This window comes from Mesoplodon bidens (assembly GCF_964165515.1).
Source record: "Mesoplodon bidens genome assembly, chromosome: 6".
Classification (NCBI taxonomy): domain Eukaryota; kingdom Metazoa; phylum Chordata; class Mammalia; order Artiodactyla; family Ziphiidae; genus Mesoplodon; species Mesoplodon bidens.
Genome location: NC_138162.1, coordinates 85,130,212 through 85,152,522, shown reverse-complemented (window position 1 = coordinate 85,152,522; position 22,311 = coordinate 85,130,212). Strand labels below are relative to the sequence as shown.

At 43.2% G+C, this 22,311-nt stretch overlaps 1 protein-coding gene across 1 annotated transcript in view; it reads right to left on the bottom strand.

Annotated features, from left to right (window-relative positions):
• Nucleotides 1–22,311, bottom strand: part of PCSK5 (proprotein convertase subtilisin/kexin type 5) — a 467,730-nt gene that overhangs the window by 5,861 nt on the left and 439,558 nt on the right. The window contains exons 30-35 of the mRNA XM_081236836.1: nucleotides 21,160–21,377; nucleotides 19,858–20,094; nucleotides 16,680–16,910; nucleotides 12,802–12,979; nucleotides 7,398–7,615; nucleotides 1,226–1,326 (exon numbers count right to left, since the gene is read on the bottom strand). Coding sequence (XP_081092962.1) covers nucleotides 1,226–1,326; nucleotides 7,398–7,615; nucleotides 12,802–12,979; nucleotides 16,680–16,910; nucleotides 19,858–20,094; nucleotides 21,160–21,377 — 1,183 coding nt within the window. The remainder of the gene's footprint in view (nucleotides 1–1,225; nucleotides 1,327–7,397; nucleotides 7,616–12,801; nucleotides 12,980–16,679; nucleotides 16,911–19,857; nucleotides 20,095–21,159; nucleotides 21,378–22,311) is intronic.

Below are 22,311 nucleotides of genomic sequence, written 5' to 3'. Positions count from 1 at the left end.
ATTGATCAACATTGAATTCACCACTCCCACATCACAGACAGAGCTGAGTGGCGGTGGCCCCCTTTCTGTGCTCTCCTATATGATACAATCCCCAGCCCTTGCTCTGAGGTCACCAACACACAGGTGAAGCATCAAATTCCACCTATGGTCAAGTTTGCACTGGGGTTTTCTTTGACCCAACACTCTTCAGTCATTTACATGACCTGCTCTGCCTCTGTGATTATTAGATCCTCATGTCTCTGGCCCAGAATAATATAAATTGTGGCTGTTAGCTAAAGCAGTGAAATCTCAGTGGGAAGATTGTTGAGAGGCGAGAAAGTGGCTTCCCTCCCAACAAGTTGCTCCATTTCACTGGTACTGAAAACGTAGATGAGGGAAGATACCTTCCTATTTCACTTCTGCACTTTGGAAGGCTGGTACAATAGAAAAAGAAGGAATGGAAATTGCTGTTGTTGAGCACCTTGGCAAGTTTCAGATGCTGATAAGGTGCTTTCTCAGCTGAGATCTCATCAAATCCTGGATTAGGAGTCAGAACCTCTGTGTTTAATCCCAACTTTGTTCCTTACTATTTGCATGATCTTTATCAAATTACTGTATTTAACCTCTTGGATTCTCAGTTTCTCCAAAGTGTAATGAGGGCTCTTGTCAGAATTTAAAGAGAATGGCATATGTGAATATGCTGAGACTTGTGAGTTTTACCATGGAGAGATTTACTTAATTTCTAAAGTTTGGAAACACAATCAAGAAGTTAGTGGACTCAGAAAATCCATGGTTTCTAGGCCAGGAAATGAAATATACCTCTCTTAATATATTCGAAGGGGTGGAGGAGATGAAGGACCAGCATTGGTTATGTAGTTCTGACATTATTCAGATGTTTCAGGTTAGCCATCAGAGGGGGAGGAGAGAAGATATTTCTTATTTCTGCCAAAATATTCCTATGTAGACCTGAAACTTCTAAGGTCATGAGCAATATATTGCGGTCCTCATTAAATAACTTCCCCATGATTTATCTCAGGTCTTCTCAGTTCTTTTGATTGAACTTAAGGCTACAGGTGGGTAGCACCATTATTCCACAGTGCAATGGTAGATTTTAAAATATTAAACCTGAACTATAGTGAATGTAGGGATTTTATGACTTTTTTCACTTTGCCCAAAATGACATGCAGAAACTAGCTCATGTCCCTCTGTAGAGATGGTGGAAGACACACCACGCCCAGCTCTGTACCTCTCCCACTCTGTACTCTCCCACGAGACAGTCAGAGGCGCAGATTCCTCCCACCAGGTGGTAACTCCACACACAGGATAAGCAAGTCAATGCTCCTTTTCCTGAAAGGAAAAAATGATTCTAAGTTATGAAACTGACCTTAGATTTCAATCTCTGTCTTGGATCCAAAACACTTAGGAGCAAGGAACATGTCAAGTAAATTGAAGTAGAAGGGTGAATTGATTGAGGATGTGGAAAAAAAAAAAGTCTATGAGATATCAAGTAAAGACCTAGAAATTATCCAATTAGTCTAATCAGTGTAAACTCTCAATTTGGAAATAAGGGTTTGGAGATGACAGAGCTTTTATTACAGCAAAAGGAAAGATTTTCAGAGAATGAGAAATCATGTAGAAAGTTTGTAAAACCTTTATTTATCATTCTGCTTATTGTTTAACTAGTAGAGAGGATGAGGATGATTTGGAGGGTCCCAAAGCTCGATGAGTAAATCATGAATGGGCAGTTCCTAGTTGAGAAACAACACCAGACTTGGAATTTTAAAATGCTAGGGCTAAAAGAATTTACCAGATCATTTTGTCCAGTAGTTCCTATTTATTTATTTATTGGCTGTGTTGGGTCTTCTTTGCTGTGTGCAGGCTTTCTCTAGTTGCGGCAAGAGGGGGCTACTCTTTGTTGTGGTGAGCGGGCTCCTCATTGCGGTGGCTTCTCTTGTTGTGGAGCATGGGCTCTAGTGCGTGGGCTTCAGTAGTTGTGGTTTGTGGGCTATAGAGTGCAAGCTCAGTAGTTGTGGCGCACAGGCTTAGTTGCTCCGTGGCATGTGGGATCTTCCTGGAGCAGGGCTCGAACCCGTGTCCCCTGCATTGGCAGGCGGATTCTTAACCACTGTGCCACCAGGGAAGCCCTGTCCAGTAGTTCTTAATTTTGGGGATTGTCCTGATAGATTCCTTTGAAATTCTCTTGAAAGCTGTAAACTCTCTTCTCAGAAGTTTGACATCCTATTTATTTAATTTTTAAATAAATGTAAACAAATGCCCAGACATGTGAAGTCACTCATTCAAGGTTTCATAGGGAATGGTTGACTCAAGAGTCAAATTCAGGTTTGTTGACTGACTGTGCAGTGATCTTTGTCCATGCATTTCCTCTTCCTGGAGAACAACACTCTATTAACTCTCAACTTAAAGACCCAGTTTGAATATCATCTTCTCTGTGAAGATGATATTCCTTCATAGGGAATGGTTGACTCAAGAGTCAAATTCAGGTTTGTTGACTGATTGTGCAGTGCTCTTTGATCATACTATCTGCCTTCATACATGAACCAAGTAGAGGAGGTCTGAACAGACTGTTTCATGTGGAGGTAATACCCTTCTCTCCTAATTCAGAGACCCCAAGAATGACTGACCCAAGTATTTCTTTCTATGCAGATATCAAGGGATAACTTCTGGAGAGAGTTTGGGGACAGGAGACCTGAGCGCTAGTTCATTGAGTTAGAGAGGCAGGAGCTGGGAGATAGAGGGGGCATGGAATGTGCCTGATATTGTGAGTTGGAACTTGATATATAGGCCTTTTCATCAGAAAAATATTGTAAAGTGTGGTTAGTTGAAGTTGAACTAGAACCGTGAGTCCTGTTCTTACATTCACTCTGGATTTAAATCCACTTTTCATGTTTGATCTGTAAGCTCAATCATTTATGTTTCTATGGAAGAATGAATTCTGAGTTCTGAACAACAGCTCAGATAATAAACCTTTATTACCCAACTTCCTCTTAGATTGGGGGCTGCCTATAGTGGTATAAATTCAAAGCCATTCTATTTTTATCTTACATCCAACTTCATACAGAATTTCCTACATGTTCTAGAACACAATTTTGGTCTCTGAAAAAAGAATCGATCTTCCCCTACTTTTTTCCTTTTCTCCCTGCAGTTTTCTGAAATACAGCTTAAATGTCTTACTCCGATTTTAAAATATAGAAGTGTGGGATTTTTTTTTCTTTATGAAGAGAAATTAAAGGTAGGAAAAATTAAAAGAGAGAAATGAAAGGGAGTGAAAAGGTTAGGTCACAAAATTTGTGTCTTAAGTTTGGTTACATTTTCCAGAAGGCCAGCAGCAGTTTGGCCTAGATCCTGGGCAATCCCCAAGGCACTACAAGCCATCTCTGGGTGAAAATCAGGACTCCATTTACATCGCCTACATTGATTTATTGCAAAATCTGCATACTTAGGGTACTCTGTGTCTTTTGCAAAAGGTAGTTGGCTAATTTCCAGAATGTTTTCTATTTCTTTTTTCAAGTTTAACATCTTACATTTATCATTGCTTCCAAGGATCTGCAGGAAACTTGGCACCTATAAAGACAGCTTTGGCTTTTCCATAAAATTCGGAAGACCTCACCATCTGCTCTCCCTTAGAATGACCCCCACGGGATGAATTCAGTCATGCAGAGCCACCCCTGGGGTCTGTCCATGGTGTCATTCCACACCGAAATAGAGAGGCAGCTCAGGAGAGTTAGGAGGCTTTGGTTAACCAGCCTGGATTTTTATGTAAAGCAATTTTGTGTGGACGATAAATAAAAAGTTAAATGTGTGAAGGCAAGTAATGAGCTAATTATGAAGGAACCAGCTGAATAAAAGATACATGTTGGTCATTAGTATGCTGCCCTCCCCCAACCCCCTTAGTTCTTTTAAGTTTTGGTTTTTTTTTTTTTTTTTGCGGTACGCGGGCCTCTCACTGTTGTGGCCTCTCCCGTTGCGGAGCACAGGCTCCGGACGTGCAGGCTCAGTGGCCATGGCTCACGGGCCCAGCCGCTCCGCGGCATGTGGGATCTTCCTGGACCGGGGCACGAACCCGTGTCCCCTGCATCGGCAGACAGACTCTCAACTGCTGCGCCACCAGGGAAGCCCTTTTAAGTATTTTTTAACACCCTAATATTATTGGGCAGTCAAATGTGAAGGAAATACAATCTAGTTGGTAAATTACTTATTTAGGTTGGGAAATTTTCCCTGTATCCTTCATGCATCCTCATTTCTTAGTATGACAGCTAATATTTTAAGAAGGAAGGAACTCATCCTTTATTTTTTCACCCAGTTTACAATCCAGGAGAAAACCTGTCCCCAAATTTTGTAATCTATATATTGCAAAATCAGAAGGCAGCACAAAGATTCACTAACCAGCAAAGGACATGTGTGGTAGGTGAAGAAAGGATGACAGAAGAAATGAACAACAAAGATAGAAATCATTAACCAGGAACATTTGGGGTTCAAGTCAAATACAGGAGGGGGAGGCACAAACACTCAGGATGGCTTTAAGATTCACTCAGATATGCCCAATCATCCCTGGAATACAATCTGAGGGAGATTGTGTTGATGAGCTTTATTTTTTTTTAAGATTTTATTTATTTTTGGAACTTTCTTTGGTTTGCAACAAAATTGAGAGAGAGAGAGAAAGAGAGAGAGAGGTACAGAGATTTCCTGTATACATAGAAAAATCATATGAATTCAGGTTCTGACATAACCCCTTCATTCCAAACACACTGAAATGAGAGAATAAATATAAACAGAGAGAACCAAAAAAAGAGATAGGTCGGCTCAAAAGTAAGATGGAATCTCTCTGGACCAGAAAGGGAATATAAATGCAAAACAGCAATCAGATTCAAGCCACCCACCTGCTTGGCTCTGGGCCTAAATGTACGCAATCGTGGCTGTGAGTTCAACTTTTCTACCATAATAGGAACTAAAAGTGTTTCATATAAGACCTGCACCAAAATCCAGGTTTAGAGCTTAAAACAGGAGTCAGGGTGGGACTCTCTGCCCTCATAGACATCACCTCTTGACCAGGAACTCTCCTGGGCTGCCAGCTGGATTGCCGATGAGATCTGCAGTGACATCAGTATCACCTCCAGGAATATTGGAACATCATGTTTCTATACTCAGTTTCAGGGTGGGACATGGGATGGCATGAGCTGAAAAAGTACCAGACTGTGGGGAATAAGGATGAAGGGAGAGAGAAAGGGAGTGAAAACCAAAAGCAAAGCCTTCCATTCAAAATGAGCTCAAGACCAAAATTTCAAAGCATGTAGAAAAAAGAATGCTAAAAAAGAAGATAAACACAATCAAGAATTAACATGAATTTACTTCAGATAATATTAATTTCATAGAAAAGTTTGACAGACTTAAAAATTAGCATATTTAAGGTGCTTAAAAAGTAAATGAAGACAAAAATATCCTTTCCAAAAAAAAATTGAAGCACAAACAGGAAGATATGAAACAAAAATAGATGGATATGAAAAACAAACCATTAGAAATCTTAAAAATAAGTCATTTAAGTTCAAAAACTAAAATAATAGGTGAACTGAATTTTTATTTTTTATTTTTTTTAAGATTTTTTTGGTGTGGACCATTTTTTAAAGTCTTTATTGACAAAATGAATGTGGTCCAATTCTTGCCTTGAGAGTCTCACAGTCAGCAAGAGAGCTGGACATTTAATTAAAATGTAATGTATTGGACTTCCCTGGTGGCGCACTGGTAGAGAGTCTGCCTGCCGATGCAGGGGACACGGGTTCGTGCCCCGGTGCGGAAGGATCCCACATGCCGTGGAGCGGCTGGGCCCGTGAGCCATGGCCGCTGAGCCTGCGCATCTGGAGCCTGTGCTCCGTAATGGGAGAGGCCCGCATACCGCAAAAAAAAAAAAAAAAATGTAATGTATTGAATAAATATAGCTATGATAAAACAGTGTATTACAGAATCAAGAAGAAGGAAGAAGATGTCTGGGAAGACTAAGAAAAGCTTCACAGAGAAGATGATATTCAAACTGGGTCTTTAAGTTGAGAGTTAATAGAGTGTTGTTCTCCAGGAAGAGGAAATGCATGGACAGTAGTCGTGGAGACATGAAAGAGCATCACCTATTTGGTGGCTGCTGAATGGTTCTGGGTGGTTCTAGGTTCTGAAGTACATGGAAGGAAAGTTGAGACCATAAGCTAAAAGGACTGACCAGGGAAAGAATTTAATCACTTTTCAAAAACAGAAAACATTTATTGAAAGTTTATCAAGGAAAAAAAATGAATGCATAGGTTGGAGAGATATACCATGTTCATAAATGTGATGACTCAGGATCGTAAAGATGAGTTTTAATGTAATGTCAATTAATATCCAAGGGATTTTTTTTAATGAAATGTGATAAAATTTACTTGGAAAATGATAAAATTTATTTGGAAAAAGAGCTAGGAATAGCCAAGACAATTTTGAAAAGGATAATAGGAATGTACCCTACCAGGTATCAATATTAATCTAATAAGTTTTAAGAATAAAAACATTATAGGAGGTATTTCTTTCTTAAATGGTGAGAGGGATTCACCATAATTACCATTCTATGTCAAGCTGTGGAGAAAAATGAGCAAATTTGAATTTTAGAAAGATTGCTATGGCATTGCTGTACATGATGACCTGGGTGTGGGGTAGCAAGACCAGAGTTGGGGTGACATGCTATTTCAGAAAGTCAGCTAAGAGATGCTGAGAATGAAGAAGGAGAATAGTGAGAATGGAGAAAGAGATCTGAGCAGAGAAACGTTTAGAAGAGAGGATCAACAGACCTTGAAGTTTACCTTTGTTAGAGGGTAGGTGCATTGGACAGGAGGCAAAGGGAAGATAACTTCAAGGTATCATATCTGGGCAGTTGGTTGGACAGTGGGTCTATTAACAGAAAGAGTGAATATCAGAGGAAACTCAGATTGTGTTTACTCTGGGACATGTTGATTTTAAGAATCTCTGGGACAGACAAGTAGGTCTCTGGAAAATAAGAATGGAGCTTGGGACAGTTTTAGGCCAAAATCTTAAGGAGTTGTTGAAATAATGAAAATAAATTTTGCTTGGCATATTCCAAGTTCAACAGGTAGAGAAAGAAGACAGTAGGTGGAAAACACTTGCTGTAGGGGACGATGCCTGTATCTGGGCCCTGAAGGATGGGAAGGACCTGAAGAAGCAGAAGTGTGGTGCAGGATCAATTAGGGTTACAGGGCCGATGTGCAGAAGCTGAAAGAGAACAAAGGGTGCTGATGCTGGAGAGGATTGGCTCTGAGGTTGGCAAGCAAGAAGACCCTCCAAAGGTGATGAAAGGAGAGAGGGACAAAGCAGGAAAAAACACTTTGCATTTTTCCATTCACACATGCGAAATGATAGATGGCCCTCACCTTTGCATTTGTCGCAAGTTGGGTGGCATCTCTCACAGGTCTGTGTGCTTTGCTCTGCGTAGTAATGCTCTGGGCAGGTACGATGACACTGTCCCTTGGAGTGCAGCAGAAAGAAGAATGGATCGCAGGACAGGCAGTCTGTGGGCCGCGGGCCACTGCAGGCCTTGCAACTCCTGCTGCACCTCTCGCACCGCCCCGTGGAGTTTTCTGTGTAATACCTGAACCAAGGAGGGAAGCAGAGACTCAATATTAAGCTTTGCTCCAAAGTTGGGTGTGGTGGAAAAAATCATGGTTACAAGCCGTGTGCCTTTAGACTCTTTACTTATTAGATTCATTACTAATTATACTAACACATCTAATGAGTCTCAGTTTCTTATCTGTAAATTGGACATTACAATCCCTCCTCTGCTATTTGTGGGGATTAAGTTAGATGACACATATGAAAGGACCTAGCATAGATCACATGTAGTAGTGCCACAATAATTGTTCACTACCCCTGCCTTTTATTATTATTTATTTTATTTTATTTTATTTATTTATTTTTTTGTGGTACGCGGGCCTCTCACTGTTGTCGCCTATCCCGTTGCGGAGCACAGGCTCCGGACACGCAGGCTCAGTGGCTATGGCTCACAGGCCCAGCCGCTCCGCGGCATGTGGGATCTTCCCGGACCAGGGCACGAACCCGTGTCCCCTGCATCAGCAGGCGGACTCTCAACCACTGTACCCCCAGGGAAGCCCACGCCTGCCTTTTATATACCTATATGCTCTGCCACTTTAAAATTCAGGTGTTGAGGCTTCCCTGGTGATGCAGTGGTTAAGAATCCACCTGCCAATGCAGGGGACATGGGTTTGTGCCCTGGTCCAGGAAGATCCCACGTGCCGCGGAGCAGGTGGGCCTGTGCGCCACAGCTACTGAGCCTGCACTCTAGAGCCTGTGCTCTGCAACAAGAGAAGCCACAACAATGAGAAGCCCGTGCACCACAAGGAAGAGTAGTACCCCTCGCTGCAAATAGAGAAAGCCCAGGCACAGCAACGAAGACCCAACACAGCCAAAAATAAAAACAGATAAATAAATAAATTTATTTAAAAAATTCAGGTGTTAAGTCATATTGAATGGGAATGCGAGGTATTTTAAATGTACTCCTGAGGGTTTTTTCTAATTTCTCAGTTAAAAAAAATCTTGAAATAGGAGGTGACATGAGTGATATTGACCTCTACATAGATGTAACCTCTTTTGAAAAGATTTTCAGAGGCTAAATATAATAACAATAACTACCATTTGTTAAGTTTCTCCTATATGCCTGACAGTACACTGGAGACATCATAAACATTATTTCACCTCATTGAGTCTAAAAATGAGACATTAGGACATGGCAGTTAGGAGTTTGCCCTTTGGAACAGGAGTGCATGGAGTCAACCCTCATGTGCTGTGTGACCTCAGGCAAGTCACACAACATCTCTGCGTCTCAGGTCTGTAATATTGGGCTAATATTAGTAGCTAAAATTAAATAAGTTATTACTGAGAAGCTTGTTAGAACAGTGCCAGGAACATTATAAATACAGTTGATCCTTGAACAGCTCAGGGGTTAGGGGCTTCAACCTTCCATGTAGTAGAAAATTTGCATATAATAATATATAGGTTTTTTTTTTTTTTGCGGTATGCGGGCCTCTCACTGTTGTGGCCTCTCCCGTTGTGGAGCACAGGCTCCGGACGCGCAGGCTCAGCAGCCATGGCTCACGGGCCCAGCCGCTCCGCGGCATGTGGGATCTTCCCGGACCAGGGCACGAACCCGTGTCCCCTGCATCGGCAGGTGGACTCTCAACCGCTGCGCCACCAGGGAAGCCCATAATATATAGCTTTTTGCATGTAATACTGTTTTTAAAAAATATAGTGATAGTTGGCCCTCCATATCTGTGGTTCTGCATCCTTGGATTCAATCTACTGCAGACTGTGTAGTACATACTTAGTGAAAAACATCCACATATAAATGGAGCCATGCAGTGCAAACCACACAGATCAAGTGGAACCACATTATTCAAGGTCCACTCTAATTAATGTATATCATTGATAATTATGAGTTTTATGATTAATCCTCACAGCAAACCTTATGATTTAGATATTATCTGTATTTTACGTATGTAAAAACTGAGGCTCAGAGAATTTAGTCAACTTGCTTAAGGTCAGAGGGCTAATGAAGTGGGGCAACGCAATTTGAACATATCCATTAAATGCCACGATAACAAGCAATGCATTATTTGAAGGTAAACACAAGATTTTCAAGTAACACTGAAGAGAGAAAAGGAACCATTGTCAAAGATAAACCTGTCTGGACGTTGGCACACTGACCCTATCCAATGAAAACATCAATCATGAACTGAATAGTTGATAAAGATCACCTACGACTCAAAAGAGAAAACCAGAGGAAAAAGTGAAAATCCACAATTTTCCACAGAGGGAATACACGATATTGAAGTCAGAAGATCTGATTTTTGGTCCTGGCTCCACCAAGTATTAGTAGCCATGTGACCCTGGGCAAGTCACTTAACCTCTCTGAACCTCAGTTTCCTCATCTGCAAAATGGCGGGAATAATATCAATCTCATAGGATCGTTGTTGAATCAAATCATAATATAAAGACACATTGTGGGCTTCCCTGGTGGTGCAGTGGTTGAGAGTCTGCCTGCCAATGCAGGGGACACAGGTTCGAGCCCTGGTCTGGGAAGATCCCACATGCTGCGGAGCAACTAGCCCCGTATTGTGAGGCCACAAATACTGAGCCTGCGCGTCTGGAGCCTGTGCTCCACAACGAGAGGCCACGATAGTGAGAGGCCCACGCACCGCGATGAGGAGTGGCCCCCACTTGCCGCAACTAGAGAAAGCCCTCACACAGAAACGAAGACCCAGCACAGCCATAAATAAATAAATAAATAAAATTAAAAAAAAAAAAAGACACATTGTGAGTGGAGATACTTTGTAAACTCTAAAGCAGCATAAACATTGGTTACAAATCTTGTTATTATAAATTGTTATTAAGATGAAAAACATCAGTAGGAACCCTGGGGAAGAAAGCTTATCAATACCGAATAGGGTTTTTTTTAAATAAATTTATTTATTTATTTTTGGCTGCGTTGGGTCTTTTTTGCTGTGTGCGGGCTTTCTCTAGTTGCTGCAAGCCAGGGCTACTCTCCCTTGAAGTGCACAGACTTCTCATTGCGGTGGCTTCTCTTGTTGCGGAGCACAGGCTCTAGGTGTGCGGGCTTCAGTAGTTGTGGCTTGCAGGCTCTAGAGCACAGGCTCACTAGTTGTGGCACATGGGCTTAGTTGCTCCACGGCATGTGGGATCTTCCCGGGCCAGGGCTTGAACCCGTGTCCCCTGCATTGGCAGGTGGATTCTTAACCACTGTTCCACCAGGGAAGCCCCCAAGTAGGTTGTAAAAATTATTAAAGTGATTCTAAAGGAAGACAATGGAGAGTTGTCCATTGGCTGTTTCTGATTAAAAGAAGAGCACAGTGCCACTGCTTACCTTGATAACTCTTGCATGAGGCGACTATGAAATCACCTGAGCCTCATAGCCTGGAAGAGGATCTTGTGCCTAAGTACAAACAATAACTGGGGCCTTAAAAACCTGCTCTGAGGTTAAAAACCAAAGTAATGATGTGCATGGGGTCAGCGTGCAGAGGATTACACACCTGCCTTCCCAAGGCGATGAGATTTAACATATGAAGTTTATACATGTGGATCATTGATTTTACAAAAGGAACTAGTTCAGTAAAATATCACCGCTTATAACTCATTTATACCCCATTTACTCTCCTTTAAGGGGTTTATGGCAACCTGTGCCTCACCTCCCAATGGGTAACTTCACATATTATGGAGCACTTGCTTTCTTAATTTCATGGTCTGCAATCTATTTAAATTTTGTGTGTGTGTGCATAGAAGTATCTAATGACTTGATTTGAGAAAGATGGGATCCAGATATTTCAAGCACTTATTAAGATGAAGATGACGGGCTGACCCAGGTAGCCCCATCCCCCTCTTGTCTGGCAGGAACCTTTATTTATTTGTTTGTTTGTTTGTTTGCTTGCGGTACGCGGCCTCTCACTGTTGTGGCCTCTCCCGTTGCGGAGCACAGGGTCCGGACACGCAGGCTCAGCGGCCATGGCTCACGGGCCTAGCCGCTCCATGGCATGTGGGATCTTCCCAGAGCGGGGCACGAACCCGTGTCCCCTGCATCGGCAGGTGGACTCTCAACCACTGTGCCACCAGGGAAGCCCCTCTCTTTATTGATCTATATGACTGGTGTTTTTTCAGGGCTGCTAATGTGTGTGGCTCTGTGCTGAGTGTTGTTGTAACCTGTGTGAAAAATAAGATGTGTTTCTCTTCCAGGAGCCTATAATTTTCTGGGAAAGAGATATATAAGAAGAATAAGCTCTTACGAAGTCTTTGTATTACTCATCTTATATCAGTACATACAAGTGCTCTTTATTAAGCATGTGTTGAATGAATGAGGTGAATCAAAACACAAGGCAGTGATACAAGCAGTAATTGCTATAGAACTGAAGATAAGAGATGTGCTAATTTCAGCAAAAGCATTTGGGGAAAGTCCAAAGTTACAGCCCTTCAGTTTGGGTCAGTGCTTTGAGTTACTGATTGGGAAAGAAGAGTTAGCAATAGGCGTGTAATCAGTCTTCCTCTTTACTGGGAATGCCTGGGGTGGGGGGAAAGATGACCCAGTCAAATCCTCTTCCAAATGTGCTGGTAACCAGACCTTCTGATAAACACACTCAGTTTTTCCTTGCAGAAAAACACGTGATGGAGGGCTCTTATCTGTGAAATGCTTTTAGAAGGATACATCTGTGTATCTGGGTTGTTTATGGTAACTAAACCTGTAATTTGTGGATTTGCGGGGGCATAGCAGGTTGGAGAATTAGTGGGGTATAAATGGAGATATTTAAGTGAAATTGTTCCCTTTGTAAAATCAATGCACCACATGCAGTGCTTAGACCTCACATATTAAATCTGGTCCGAACAAATCGTAATGCAGAAGGGAAAGAACCTACATTCATGGATTTGGACTTCTCTAAGAGAAGAATCACCTCTGCCTTGTAATTGCTTGTATCCTTTGAATTAGTGATGTGGGTCTGACTTGACCATCTGACTCTTTGTGTTATCTCATTGGGTCCCTCTGCCCTTCCTGTTGACTCTTCCATTACTGTGAACTTGCCGAAATCCTCTGGAGTTGTGTTGGACTCTCATCTTTGTTTCTTACTAGCAGTGAGACTTCAATCTGGTTATTTAAGTGTTCTGAGACTTAACTTCCTCATCTGCAAAATGGGTTTGCTCATAGTGATATCTGGAGTGGTTATGGGATTAAGTGAGGGGAAAGTGTGTTGAGCGCCTTACCCTTCTCTGCACTGGGGCAGACACTCCTTTCCCAGCTGGAACCACCCTGGCTGGCAGGAGAGGCATTGCATGCTGTGTCTCCCTTCACATGTCCTACAAGAGCTGTGGCAGGGGGCACACCGGTGGCCGTCCTCATCAGCATAGTAGCCCTCGGGGCAGTCTTGCACGCAGGTCGTGTCTGCCAAGGGATGAAAAGAATCTGTCTTGGTATCAAGTATGACACGTGTCTTCCAAACCTCTGTATGCTCCCCACTGTATACCATGGGGGGTGGGGGGATGCAGGAGGAATGAGACAGTGTCCCTGGGGGCTGATGGGCATCCCAGGAGCTAAGATGAATGTCCAAGAAATAGAATCAACCCTAAGGACATTAGGAGTTGAGAAAAAACAGAGGTCAGAGTGGATGGGCTCTGTTGGGCAGGACAGAAACCACCGTCTGTTAAAGTGAGCAAGAGGATGTACAGGGTCTTGCAGGATGGGGAGAACATTCAAGGCAGGGGCTAGGGTAGCAAGAGTCAAGCCTCCACTGAAGAAAACAGAAAGTACAGGGCCAATGCAATGACGAGTTCCTACAGTTTCAACTATTTCTAGCCTAAAATTTAAGATTTTACCCTCAGTTTTGCTGTGCTGTCCACACAGTGTGACTCTTGACATTTAAGTGAATGAAAATGAAATAAAATGAAAACTTCAGTCCCTCAGTTGTACAAGCACAGATATAGAATATTTCCATCGGGACAGAAAGTGCTATGGACTGTGAGACTCTGTTTTGCCCAGTATTTAAAAAATTAGACTCTAACCGTGAATCCTCTGCTCTGTCCAGCAAGATGAGTTGCAGGGGAGTTCAGCCACACATAACCCCATGCCTTCCTCCACCCACCCCAGTGGAGTCACTGATTCTTGCCCTTTCAACTTCTTTAACAGCCTTTAGGGTGGACGGTGAGGGTGGATTCATGATAAAGTTAAAACATGAGATTTGCTGGCTTCGCAGTTGAACATACAGTCTTAGAGGCAACTTCTTCCCCAAATCTGCTTAACCTCATAGACCAGAAGCCAGACTCTCCTGCCTTATTAATGTAAGCCACTGGTCAGCTCTAGACCAGAAGAAGGTTTGTCTCCATAACTTCAGTCAGCATTAGCACAGGCACTGGGGGAAAAGGAAAAAAGAACCCCAAAACTAAATAATATGAGAGCTCTGTAAGTACTGTGGTCTCCCAGCTCTGTGCTGGGAGACCCTCTGAGCTGCTCGAGGGCAGGGGCCATGTCGTTCATCTCTGCTTTTCCAGCACCTGGCTCAGTGCCAGGTCCTCCAGTGGCTATTCTGTTAAAGATGGATGTTGACAGTGGTTTATTGTCCAGCTGATGTATCTAACTAACTAGGGGGAAGCCTGAATCCCCTAAATATGAAACACCTCTTTATTAGTTTCCTATTGTTGTAAGAAATTACCACGTAGTGGCTTAAAGCAATACAACTTAATAAATCTTATAATTCTATAGATCAGAAGTCTAACATGGGTCTACAGGGCTAGGTAGAAGCTTTTAGAAGTTCTGGAGGGAGAATCTGTTTCTTTGCCTTGTCCAGCTTCTAGAGGTCACCCACTTGCCTTGGCTTGAAGCTCTTCATCCATTTTCAAAGCTGGAGCATCTTCTCTCTGTTCTGATGTCACGTAGACTTCAACCACTAACTCTGGTTATCTTCCCTCCCTCTTATAAGGACCTTGCAATAATCCAGGATAATCCTCCCAAATCAACACAATTAATTTAATCACATCTGCAATTCCGTGTTGTTTTTTTTTTTTTTTTTTGGTCATGTAAGGTAACATATTCATGGGGTCTGAGGATTAGGTTGTGGACATTTTTAGGGAGAGCATTATTCAAACTACCACAGCCTCCAGAGGAATTATCTAGTTTATAAGTAGCCTGACCCTCGTGGGGTGGTGGTGAGGGGCAGGGTGGGAGAATATGAGAAGACCAGGTCCTAGCACAACCTGCATGCAGCCCCTGGGGGACCACCAGCACCGAAGTCTCAGTTCTAGTCTAATTCGTATCCCTAGTTAAAGGGAAGACCACCTTGTAGTGGTAAGATGTATTCCTATCTGTATGAAGGCACCTGAGGTGATCACTGGTAACACTCTATATTGGAGATAATTAGAAAAGAAGGTCCTGGGGGTTGGGGTGATACAGGAGATCTGGAATGGTCTCATGAAGCAGCAACTGCTGGGAAGAAGGTTCACTGAGATTTGTGGAAGAGGAGCTAAGACAGATGGATAGGTATCCTCAAGTGTTTTCTACTGGGAGGCAACCAGGAATGGTATTGAGGATAGTTGTCCCTGTGTCTCTGCAGGGAATTGGTGCCCTTGCTGATGGTACCTCAACAAGAAGAGGAAAAAATTGCCACACATTTCTATTTGAGTGTCTTGCTTCTCAGGTCTACTCTGCCAGGTTGGGGAGATGAATGCTCACACTCTCCAGGTCTTCACATATTCGTCTCTTCTCTCTCTCCTACACCTCTTCACTCTTCCTTCTTTCAGCTGAGTTCTGTTTCATTTTCTTTCTCCCATACCCGTGTTAAGCCTAATCGTGGTATCCCTGGCAACCTGAGGGTGTTGCTTCACACTAGCAATAACCTTCACATCTCATCTGCTGGACAACCTCAGATTGTCCCATATTTTGTTCAAGATGTGTTAATCAATGGGTGCTAAATCAAGGGGAAATTTTCATGAAAAGCTGAATACCTGCGTGTTCAGAAAGTATCTCTCCACAGACTGCTCATTAATCACAAGGGAAAATAGTAACTCTGCAGTGGAGAAATTGGACAGCACCCTGAAGAGAGGACCAAAACTAACATCACCTGCGAGAGGCAGGTGACCACTGGGTGCCTCCAAAGGACACAGCATCACATATGAAGTATTCTGGCTGAGGATGCATGATCTCCATCTAATCATGGAAACGTTCACATGAACCCCAGTGGAGGGATAGGGACTGTGTTCTTCTCAAATGTCAATATCATCAAAGACAAAGTCTGTGGAAATGTTCAGATTAAAGGAGTCTAAAGAGACATGGCAACTAAATGCAATACCTGACTCTAGACTGGGCCCTGATCGAAAGGGGAATTCACAAAATTCTAATATGGACGGTTCATTAAAGGATTGTATTAATGTTAAAGTTACTAGACTTGACAACTGTACCGTCGTTACATAAGAGAGCATCCCTATTCCTAGGAAATACATACAGGCAGGCCTTGTTTTATTGTGCTTCACAGATACTGAGTTTTTTTATGAAGTGAGGGTCTGTGGCAAGCTTGCGTTGTTAGATGATGGTTAGCATTTTTTAGCAAAAAAGTATTTTTGAATTAAGATATGTACATTGATTTTTTTCTTTGACATAATGCCATTGCACACTTAACAGGCTACAGTATAATGTAAACATAATGTTTATACGCACTGGGAAACCAAAAAGTTTGTGTGTCTTGCTTTATTGCCATGTTCATTTCATTGCAGTGGTCTGGAACTGAACCCACAATATTTCCAAGGTATCCTTGTGTTAAAGTATTTGTGGGAAAGAGGCCATGATGTACGTAACATATCCTCAAGTGGTTAAAAAATATATATTGAGAATTACGTATGCGTATACAACGAGAGTGAGAGAGTGGGAGCAAGCCAACGATAAGGCCAACGGGGCAGATGGGTAAAGGGCACGTGTGTGGGGCTCTTTGTACTGTTTTTCCACTTGCGTCTGTTCTGTAGGCTTGAAAATTTTCCAAATACAGAAGTGAAAAATTAAAAAGAAAGACGCCAGTTTCTACTGGGTGCCCCGCATTGTGCAAGGTAGTTTCCCAGATGGAGGGAAAGACAAACCCGTCCTCAGAGGAAAGGTTACTCACTGAGAAGAAGGCTGTCCCGCAGGCAGGTGTGACACTGGTCCTCCGAGGGTCCCGTGCAGTGGAAGCACTTGGCATGACAGGCGTTGCAGGTCAGGGCCACCTCATCCCAGTACTCCATGGCAGCGCATTCAGTGTGAGGCACACAGCCCCCGTGGTTGTTCACCCTCAGGCCTTCTTGACACGTGGTGCAGGTCCCCGAGGACGAGCAGGTCCTGCAGGACTTGTGGCAGTCTGCGGGCAGGGTGGGGACAGCAGACAGAGAGTGAGAGAGGGTCAGGGTGCTCCCTGAGGGAATCAGTTCCCCTGGAAAGTGTGCTCACCTTCCTTCCTCGGAGATTTCTAGGCTCTGGGCCAAGGGTGTGGCCAGGAGATGGGCTCTAGGCTGGAGCATTCTTGTTACAAGATGAGGAAAACATGGCTGCTTCACTTTCCCTGGGATCCCCAGAGAGCCCCTTCCTGCAGCAGCCACCTCAGAGATAGTGCTAAGAGCCCCCATAGTTACCCAAAGTGCAACGTGATAAGAAGAAGCAACCCTGTCGCAGCACAGCCACGCACTAGTCTGTGGGCTTCTCACCACTGTAATTCCTCTGTTGTGGTTCTCCACTGACCGCCCAGTAATTTGAGCTTATTACTAACATAACAACTGTTAATATGCGTTGTAAGTACCTCTTGATACAAAAGACCTCTTTTATAGGCATTTAGGAATGCACAGTGCCTATGAGAGGGGCTGGCACATAACACTGGCACTCAGTAAATATTTGTTAGACAAACGAAATGAGAACAAGTCACTCCCACCTCGGGGGTTTAGCAGTTGCCGTTCCCTCTGCCGGGAATCCTCTATGTGAGTAGTTTGTTCCCTGTGTGAGTAGTTTTTTTTCCCTCCCTTTTTCAATGATCTTTTCCAGGCCGCCTTCTCTCTAATGTCAACTCCCTCCTGCCCAACTTCCGGCCCCTCTTTCCTGCCTCATTTTTCCTTTTGACTTGGCTTCTTTAGAGTCTGTCTTCCCCAGTTGAATGTCAACTCCATGAGGGCAGGATTCTGTCTGTATTGTTCCCTGCTGTGCCCGAGGCCTGGAAGAGCACCCAGCACATAGTAGGCCCCCAGTAAGCACTGCCTGGATGAATAGATGCATGGTATTATTATTGTGATTGTTATGTGATTGTTATCTTCTCAGTGTATCTGGATCAGGACATTGAGGCTGGAGGTGCTAAGTCACTAGGCTGGGAAAGGGCAGGGTGAGGAGATGAACCCAGGACCTTAACAAGAGCTCTTGACCATTTCTGCCCCAGCGCCTTGGGAAAGGTGAGGTGTTCTTAGACCTGTCTATGTTATCTCGTAGGGAGAAATTCAGGGTGATCAGAATGGATCCCATTCTTTGTGTTTCTTAGAGGAGATCTTGCTTGGACATGGCTTGGTTCTGGAAGCTTCTCTACACCAACCCAAATCTTAATTTTCAGGTCAGGTCCTTTGTTTCTTCTCTGGCAAGTCAGCTTGTTGCCCTGTTTCTTCCAGTACCAGCTTCCCTCTGCCTCCCTTGGGACTGATGGAAGGAGAAACAGCATTGCAGGGAGAGACCTCAGGTTAGTTCCCAATAGCTGAGCTGGCCTGAGCTTGGGCATCTGTGTTTTTTAAAGCTCCCTGGGTGGTTCTCATGGGCAATCAGGGATGAGGACCAGAGGCCTTTCTCAATGAGAAAATTAAACCAGGTAAACTAAGTAAATGTACTGTGAACTTGTAAAGTTCTCTATATGGCAGATTACTTTTATCATGGAACACCAGAGAAAAGCCAAAAGTGGATCCTCAGCTCCTGCCCTAGTACAGGCAAGATGGCCCTGCAGGCCTTTGGCTGAGTCTTTAAACTTCTCATGGAAACTGACCCACAGGTTTGCAGCCTCCTCACATGTTCACTCCCGCCCCCTCCGCTACACAGGCACAGCTGCCCATCTTCAAGTCCACGTTCTTCCACACAGTCAAGTGGGACATTGACACTAAGTAGTGCTTTACATAAGACACAAAAAGTTATACGCAGATTGTAAGGCTAGAGCAGAAAGGCTGTAGGAGCACACTGCATCTTCACGTTTGACTAAAAACAGTTCCCTGAGTACGTACTAGGATGTGGGTGGCCCAGGGTTTCTCCTGCCATGTGAGTTCACACTCAAGCTCTCACAGTGGTTGGGGGCTGCCTCTGGATATCTATCTCGTGTTTGCTTGGTGGCAACATAAGGGGCTAAACTACCACTGGCTGCCTTGTTGGAATGAATCCTGTGATTGTAGTTAACAATATTGTGTTGTATACTTGAAAGTTGCTGAGGGAATAGAGCTTAAATGTTCTTACCAAAGGAGAAAAAAAAAAAGAGGTAACTAAGGTCATTGTCAACTGAGCTTACTGTGGTCATCATTTCAAAATATATACATATATTAAATCATCACAGTGTACGTTCTAAACTTATACAATGCTATATGTCAATTATATCTCAATAAAACTGGGGGGAAAAAGGAAAGTCCTTTCCCTAAGAATGCTTCTCCCACTTGCTTGAGAATTCCTCTAGTGATGGGCAATTTATATTTAATTAATTTTTCTTTTCTCTGACAACTGATAAGAAGCAAAGAATTCATGCCCACTTAAAACATAAGGAAGCATAAATAATAACAGATCCTTTCTTGAACGTGTAGAGATTGAAATGCCAAATGGGACATGGAATAGGAGACCCGGGGCAGGAGAGGCTGCAGGTGATGAGGAGGAGGGTGGCTTTAGGGAGACAAGAGGCATGGAGAAAACCCTCTATGGCACAGCTTTCCTTATGCTGCTATAAACCTATAATGGATTAAAATTTTAAGAAAAATTTTCCATTTTGGGTGACTTTTAAAGGCTCATCATCTCTGTTGTAAATCTTCACATGAGAATCCTTTTTGATCAGCTACCGTTGTGAGGAGGGTCAACGTGATTCATTGTTAATAAGTTACATCATCAAAGCTAAGGAATGATTCATTTAAAATAAATCATACACTAGAGCAGATTCAAAATATGCTTCCTTAAGGAGGAGGGAAAGAGCTGACACCACAGCTCTGGGACTGGGATGGAACTGCGCAAACCCCAGAACCTACTTAGAAGAAACTCATCATCCCAAGTAGGTTCCCTGGGATGTGGTGCTCGGCCATGTACCCGGAAGTCTTTACCTTTGCAAACCTTCGTCTCTTTTTCAAAGTAAGTTCCTTCTGGACACTCCTCCAAACACTGCCCATCGTAGAGAAACAAGGACGCCTCAGCACAGAGGTCACAGTCATCCATTGAGGGGCCACTGCACTCCAGACAGTCTTCATGGCAGGGAACACAGTGGCGCGCATCTGCGTAGAAGTGGCTGGGACAGGACTGGTGGCACGTATCCTTGTACAGGAAGGACTCAGGCATGCACTCTGTGGGCAGAGGGAAGCAGCAAGTTACCCCCAGGGGAGCAACAGAAAAGGAATTTATTCCTTCTGCAGTGGGCTAGCCCATCGCCCACCTCTTTGACTCATTTGACCCCAGTGTACCTTTGCCCCACTCCCACCTTCCCAGGGCCTGTCCTCCTTGTCTCACAAGCCCTGCCTAGGGTGAGGAGACCACATATGGTGGCCCAATTAGATGGTGCTGGGTTCACATCCTGAAATGATCTGCCCCTTCTATTGCAAAACCTGTAGTGCTACGGCAGATGAGTCATGGAGATGCTGGACGTGTTGTTTGAAAAACCAGAAAGTATTAACAGATTTTTAAAATTGTATTGAGCACCTCAGGCTCTATTTAATACAAAATGCAGTTTAGGAATTCGTGGATCAGTTAATTTTTCATTCACTGATAGGGTAAACCAATGAAATATACATGGTTAATCAGTATGAAGAATGCATTGTGTATTTATTTTATTTGTGCCTATTCTCTTATTTGGGGAGGAATTCCAGAAAAATCTTAGGTTACACCAAGAGAGTCCTTTGGATTGGACAGAGCCAGTTAAATGAGTCTGTCTTGTCCTGGAGAGGAAATTAGCCTTTCTTAGGAGATAATTTCAGGGAAAAAAAAATCCTAGCCAGAGTGCTACTCTCGGAGTCTTACAGTGGCCTGAAATTTTCTTTTGTATCTTTTATAACAGTTGAAATTCTCCAGCCACCTCTGTATTTTATTAATATCAGTCTCTCCTATGAGATTTTGTGTTCAAAGAGGCAGAGACTTTGGGTTCTTTTCTGTATCACTAGCAACTGGGATGGTGCTTACCACACCCTAACTGCCCAGTGCATGTGTGGGAGAAATCGTGCAAAAAAGGGGCTCTTGTCTGTCTTAATTTGCAGACTCCATCATGGAAAGGCTTTATGTCACCCTTAGTTTCCTCAACGACACCCATGGAGGTCAATTTCAGTAAAGGCAGGGAGACTGGCTCCTCCAGTTCTACTTGGACACCCCACCCTCAGAGAGTGGGTCCCCACACTTTCCCCTGTGAGGCTCCCAGGTACCTTTGCATGTTTTCTCATGGATGCAGTCCTGACACATCTCTGGACAGTGTTTGCACACCCCCTCTACGGCCACATGCCTCTCGGGGCAGGTTTCCCGGCACACCCCATGGTCCAGGACGAGGCCTCTGTCACACGAGTGGCAGTTGGTGGCATTCCCTTCACATGTTCTGCAGGAAGGGCTACAGCGTTCACAAGTGCCATCTTCTGCATAGAAGCCCCTGTGGGGAGAAGAGGGAGCCACTGGAGAAGCTTTCCAACTAGGGCAGTGATTCACACCTGGCAGCTGAGAATTAGGACTGAAAATGGAAGGACTATGGCTATTGTTGACCACAATGAATCCATCAGAATTCCTGGGGAAGTGTGGTAAAAATCAAGTTTGGAAAAATAAAAGGAAAGGCATAGGTATTATTCTTGTGAATTTGGTGTGTTTGAACACAACTTTTAATTTGTATATAGTTTAGTTATCTTCTGATTTTGTTTTATCTCCTAATCTCCATTCATTTTTCCTTTTTTGTTAGAGACTTATGTTAGAATAGAAAATGCTTTTTATTCAATTTAGTATGTTTTTAATTTAAAAACAGCTTAAAATTTAACAGATAAAAATATTTTTAAGAGGATCAAAAGGTTTAATGACCTATACAATTTTTGTATATGAAAAGGAAGGGAATGCCCTTGGAGTAATCATTTAAAACACGGGGACCACCTGTGACCCATAAAGTATTATAGCCAGCAACTGGACCCTGTGGCATAGGGATACCCCCCTTGCCTTAGAGCCATTAAAGCCACTACCTTTCTTGTTAAGGCCACTGAGAAAATTGTTGTGGAATCCCCTTTAACCATTTTTGCTCCTCATGAAGTAGAAGCTCTCCTGAATTCTCATCACATTCAACATTTCTCAGCCAGACACTTCCTATGAAGTCTTTTTGTTAACTGCTCCTCACATAACTCTTTTGTTATCATAACCTTAACCCGGCTACTTTTCTTCCTTCCATCGCTGATGAAATACCCCACCACTGGTTAATGCTGACGGACCACCTCCTGATTCCTTATAATGATCTATAGGAAATTCCATTGGATAACACTGACATCTTGTTCACTGATGGTCTTATTTAACAAGGTGACAATAGTAAATATTGTGCTGGGTATGTTATT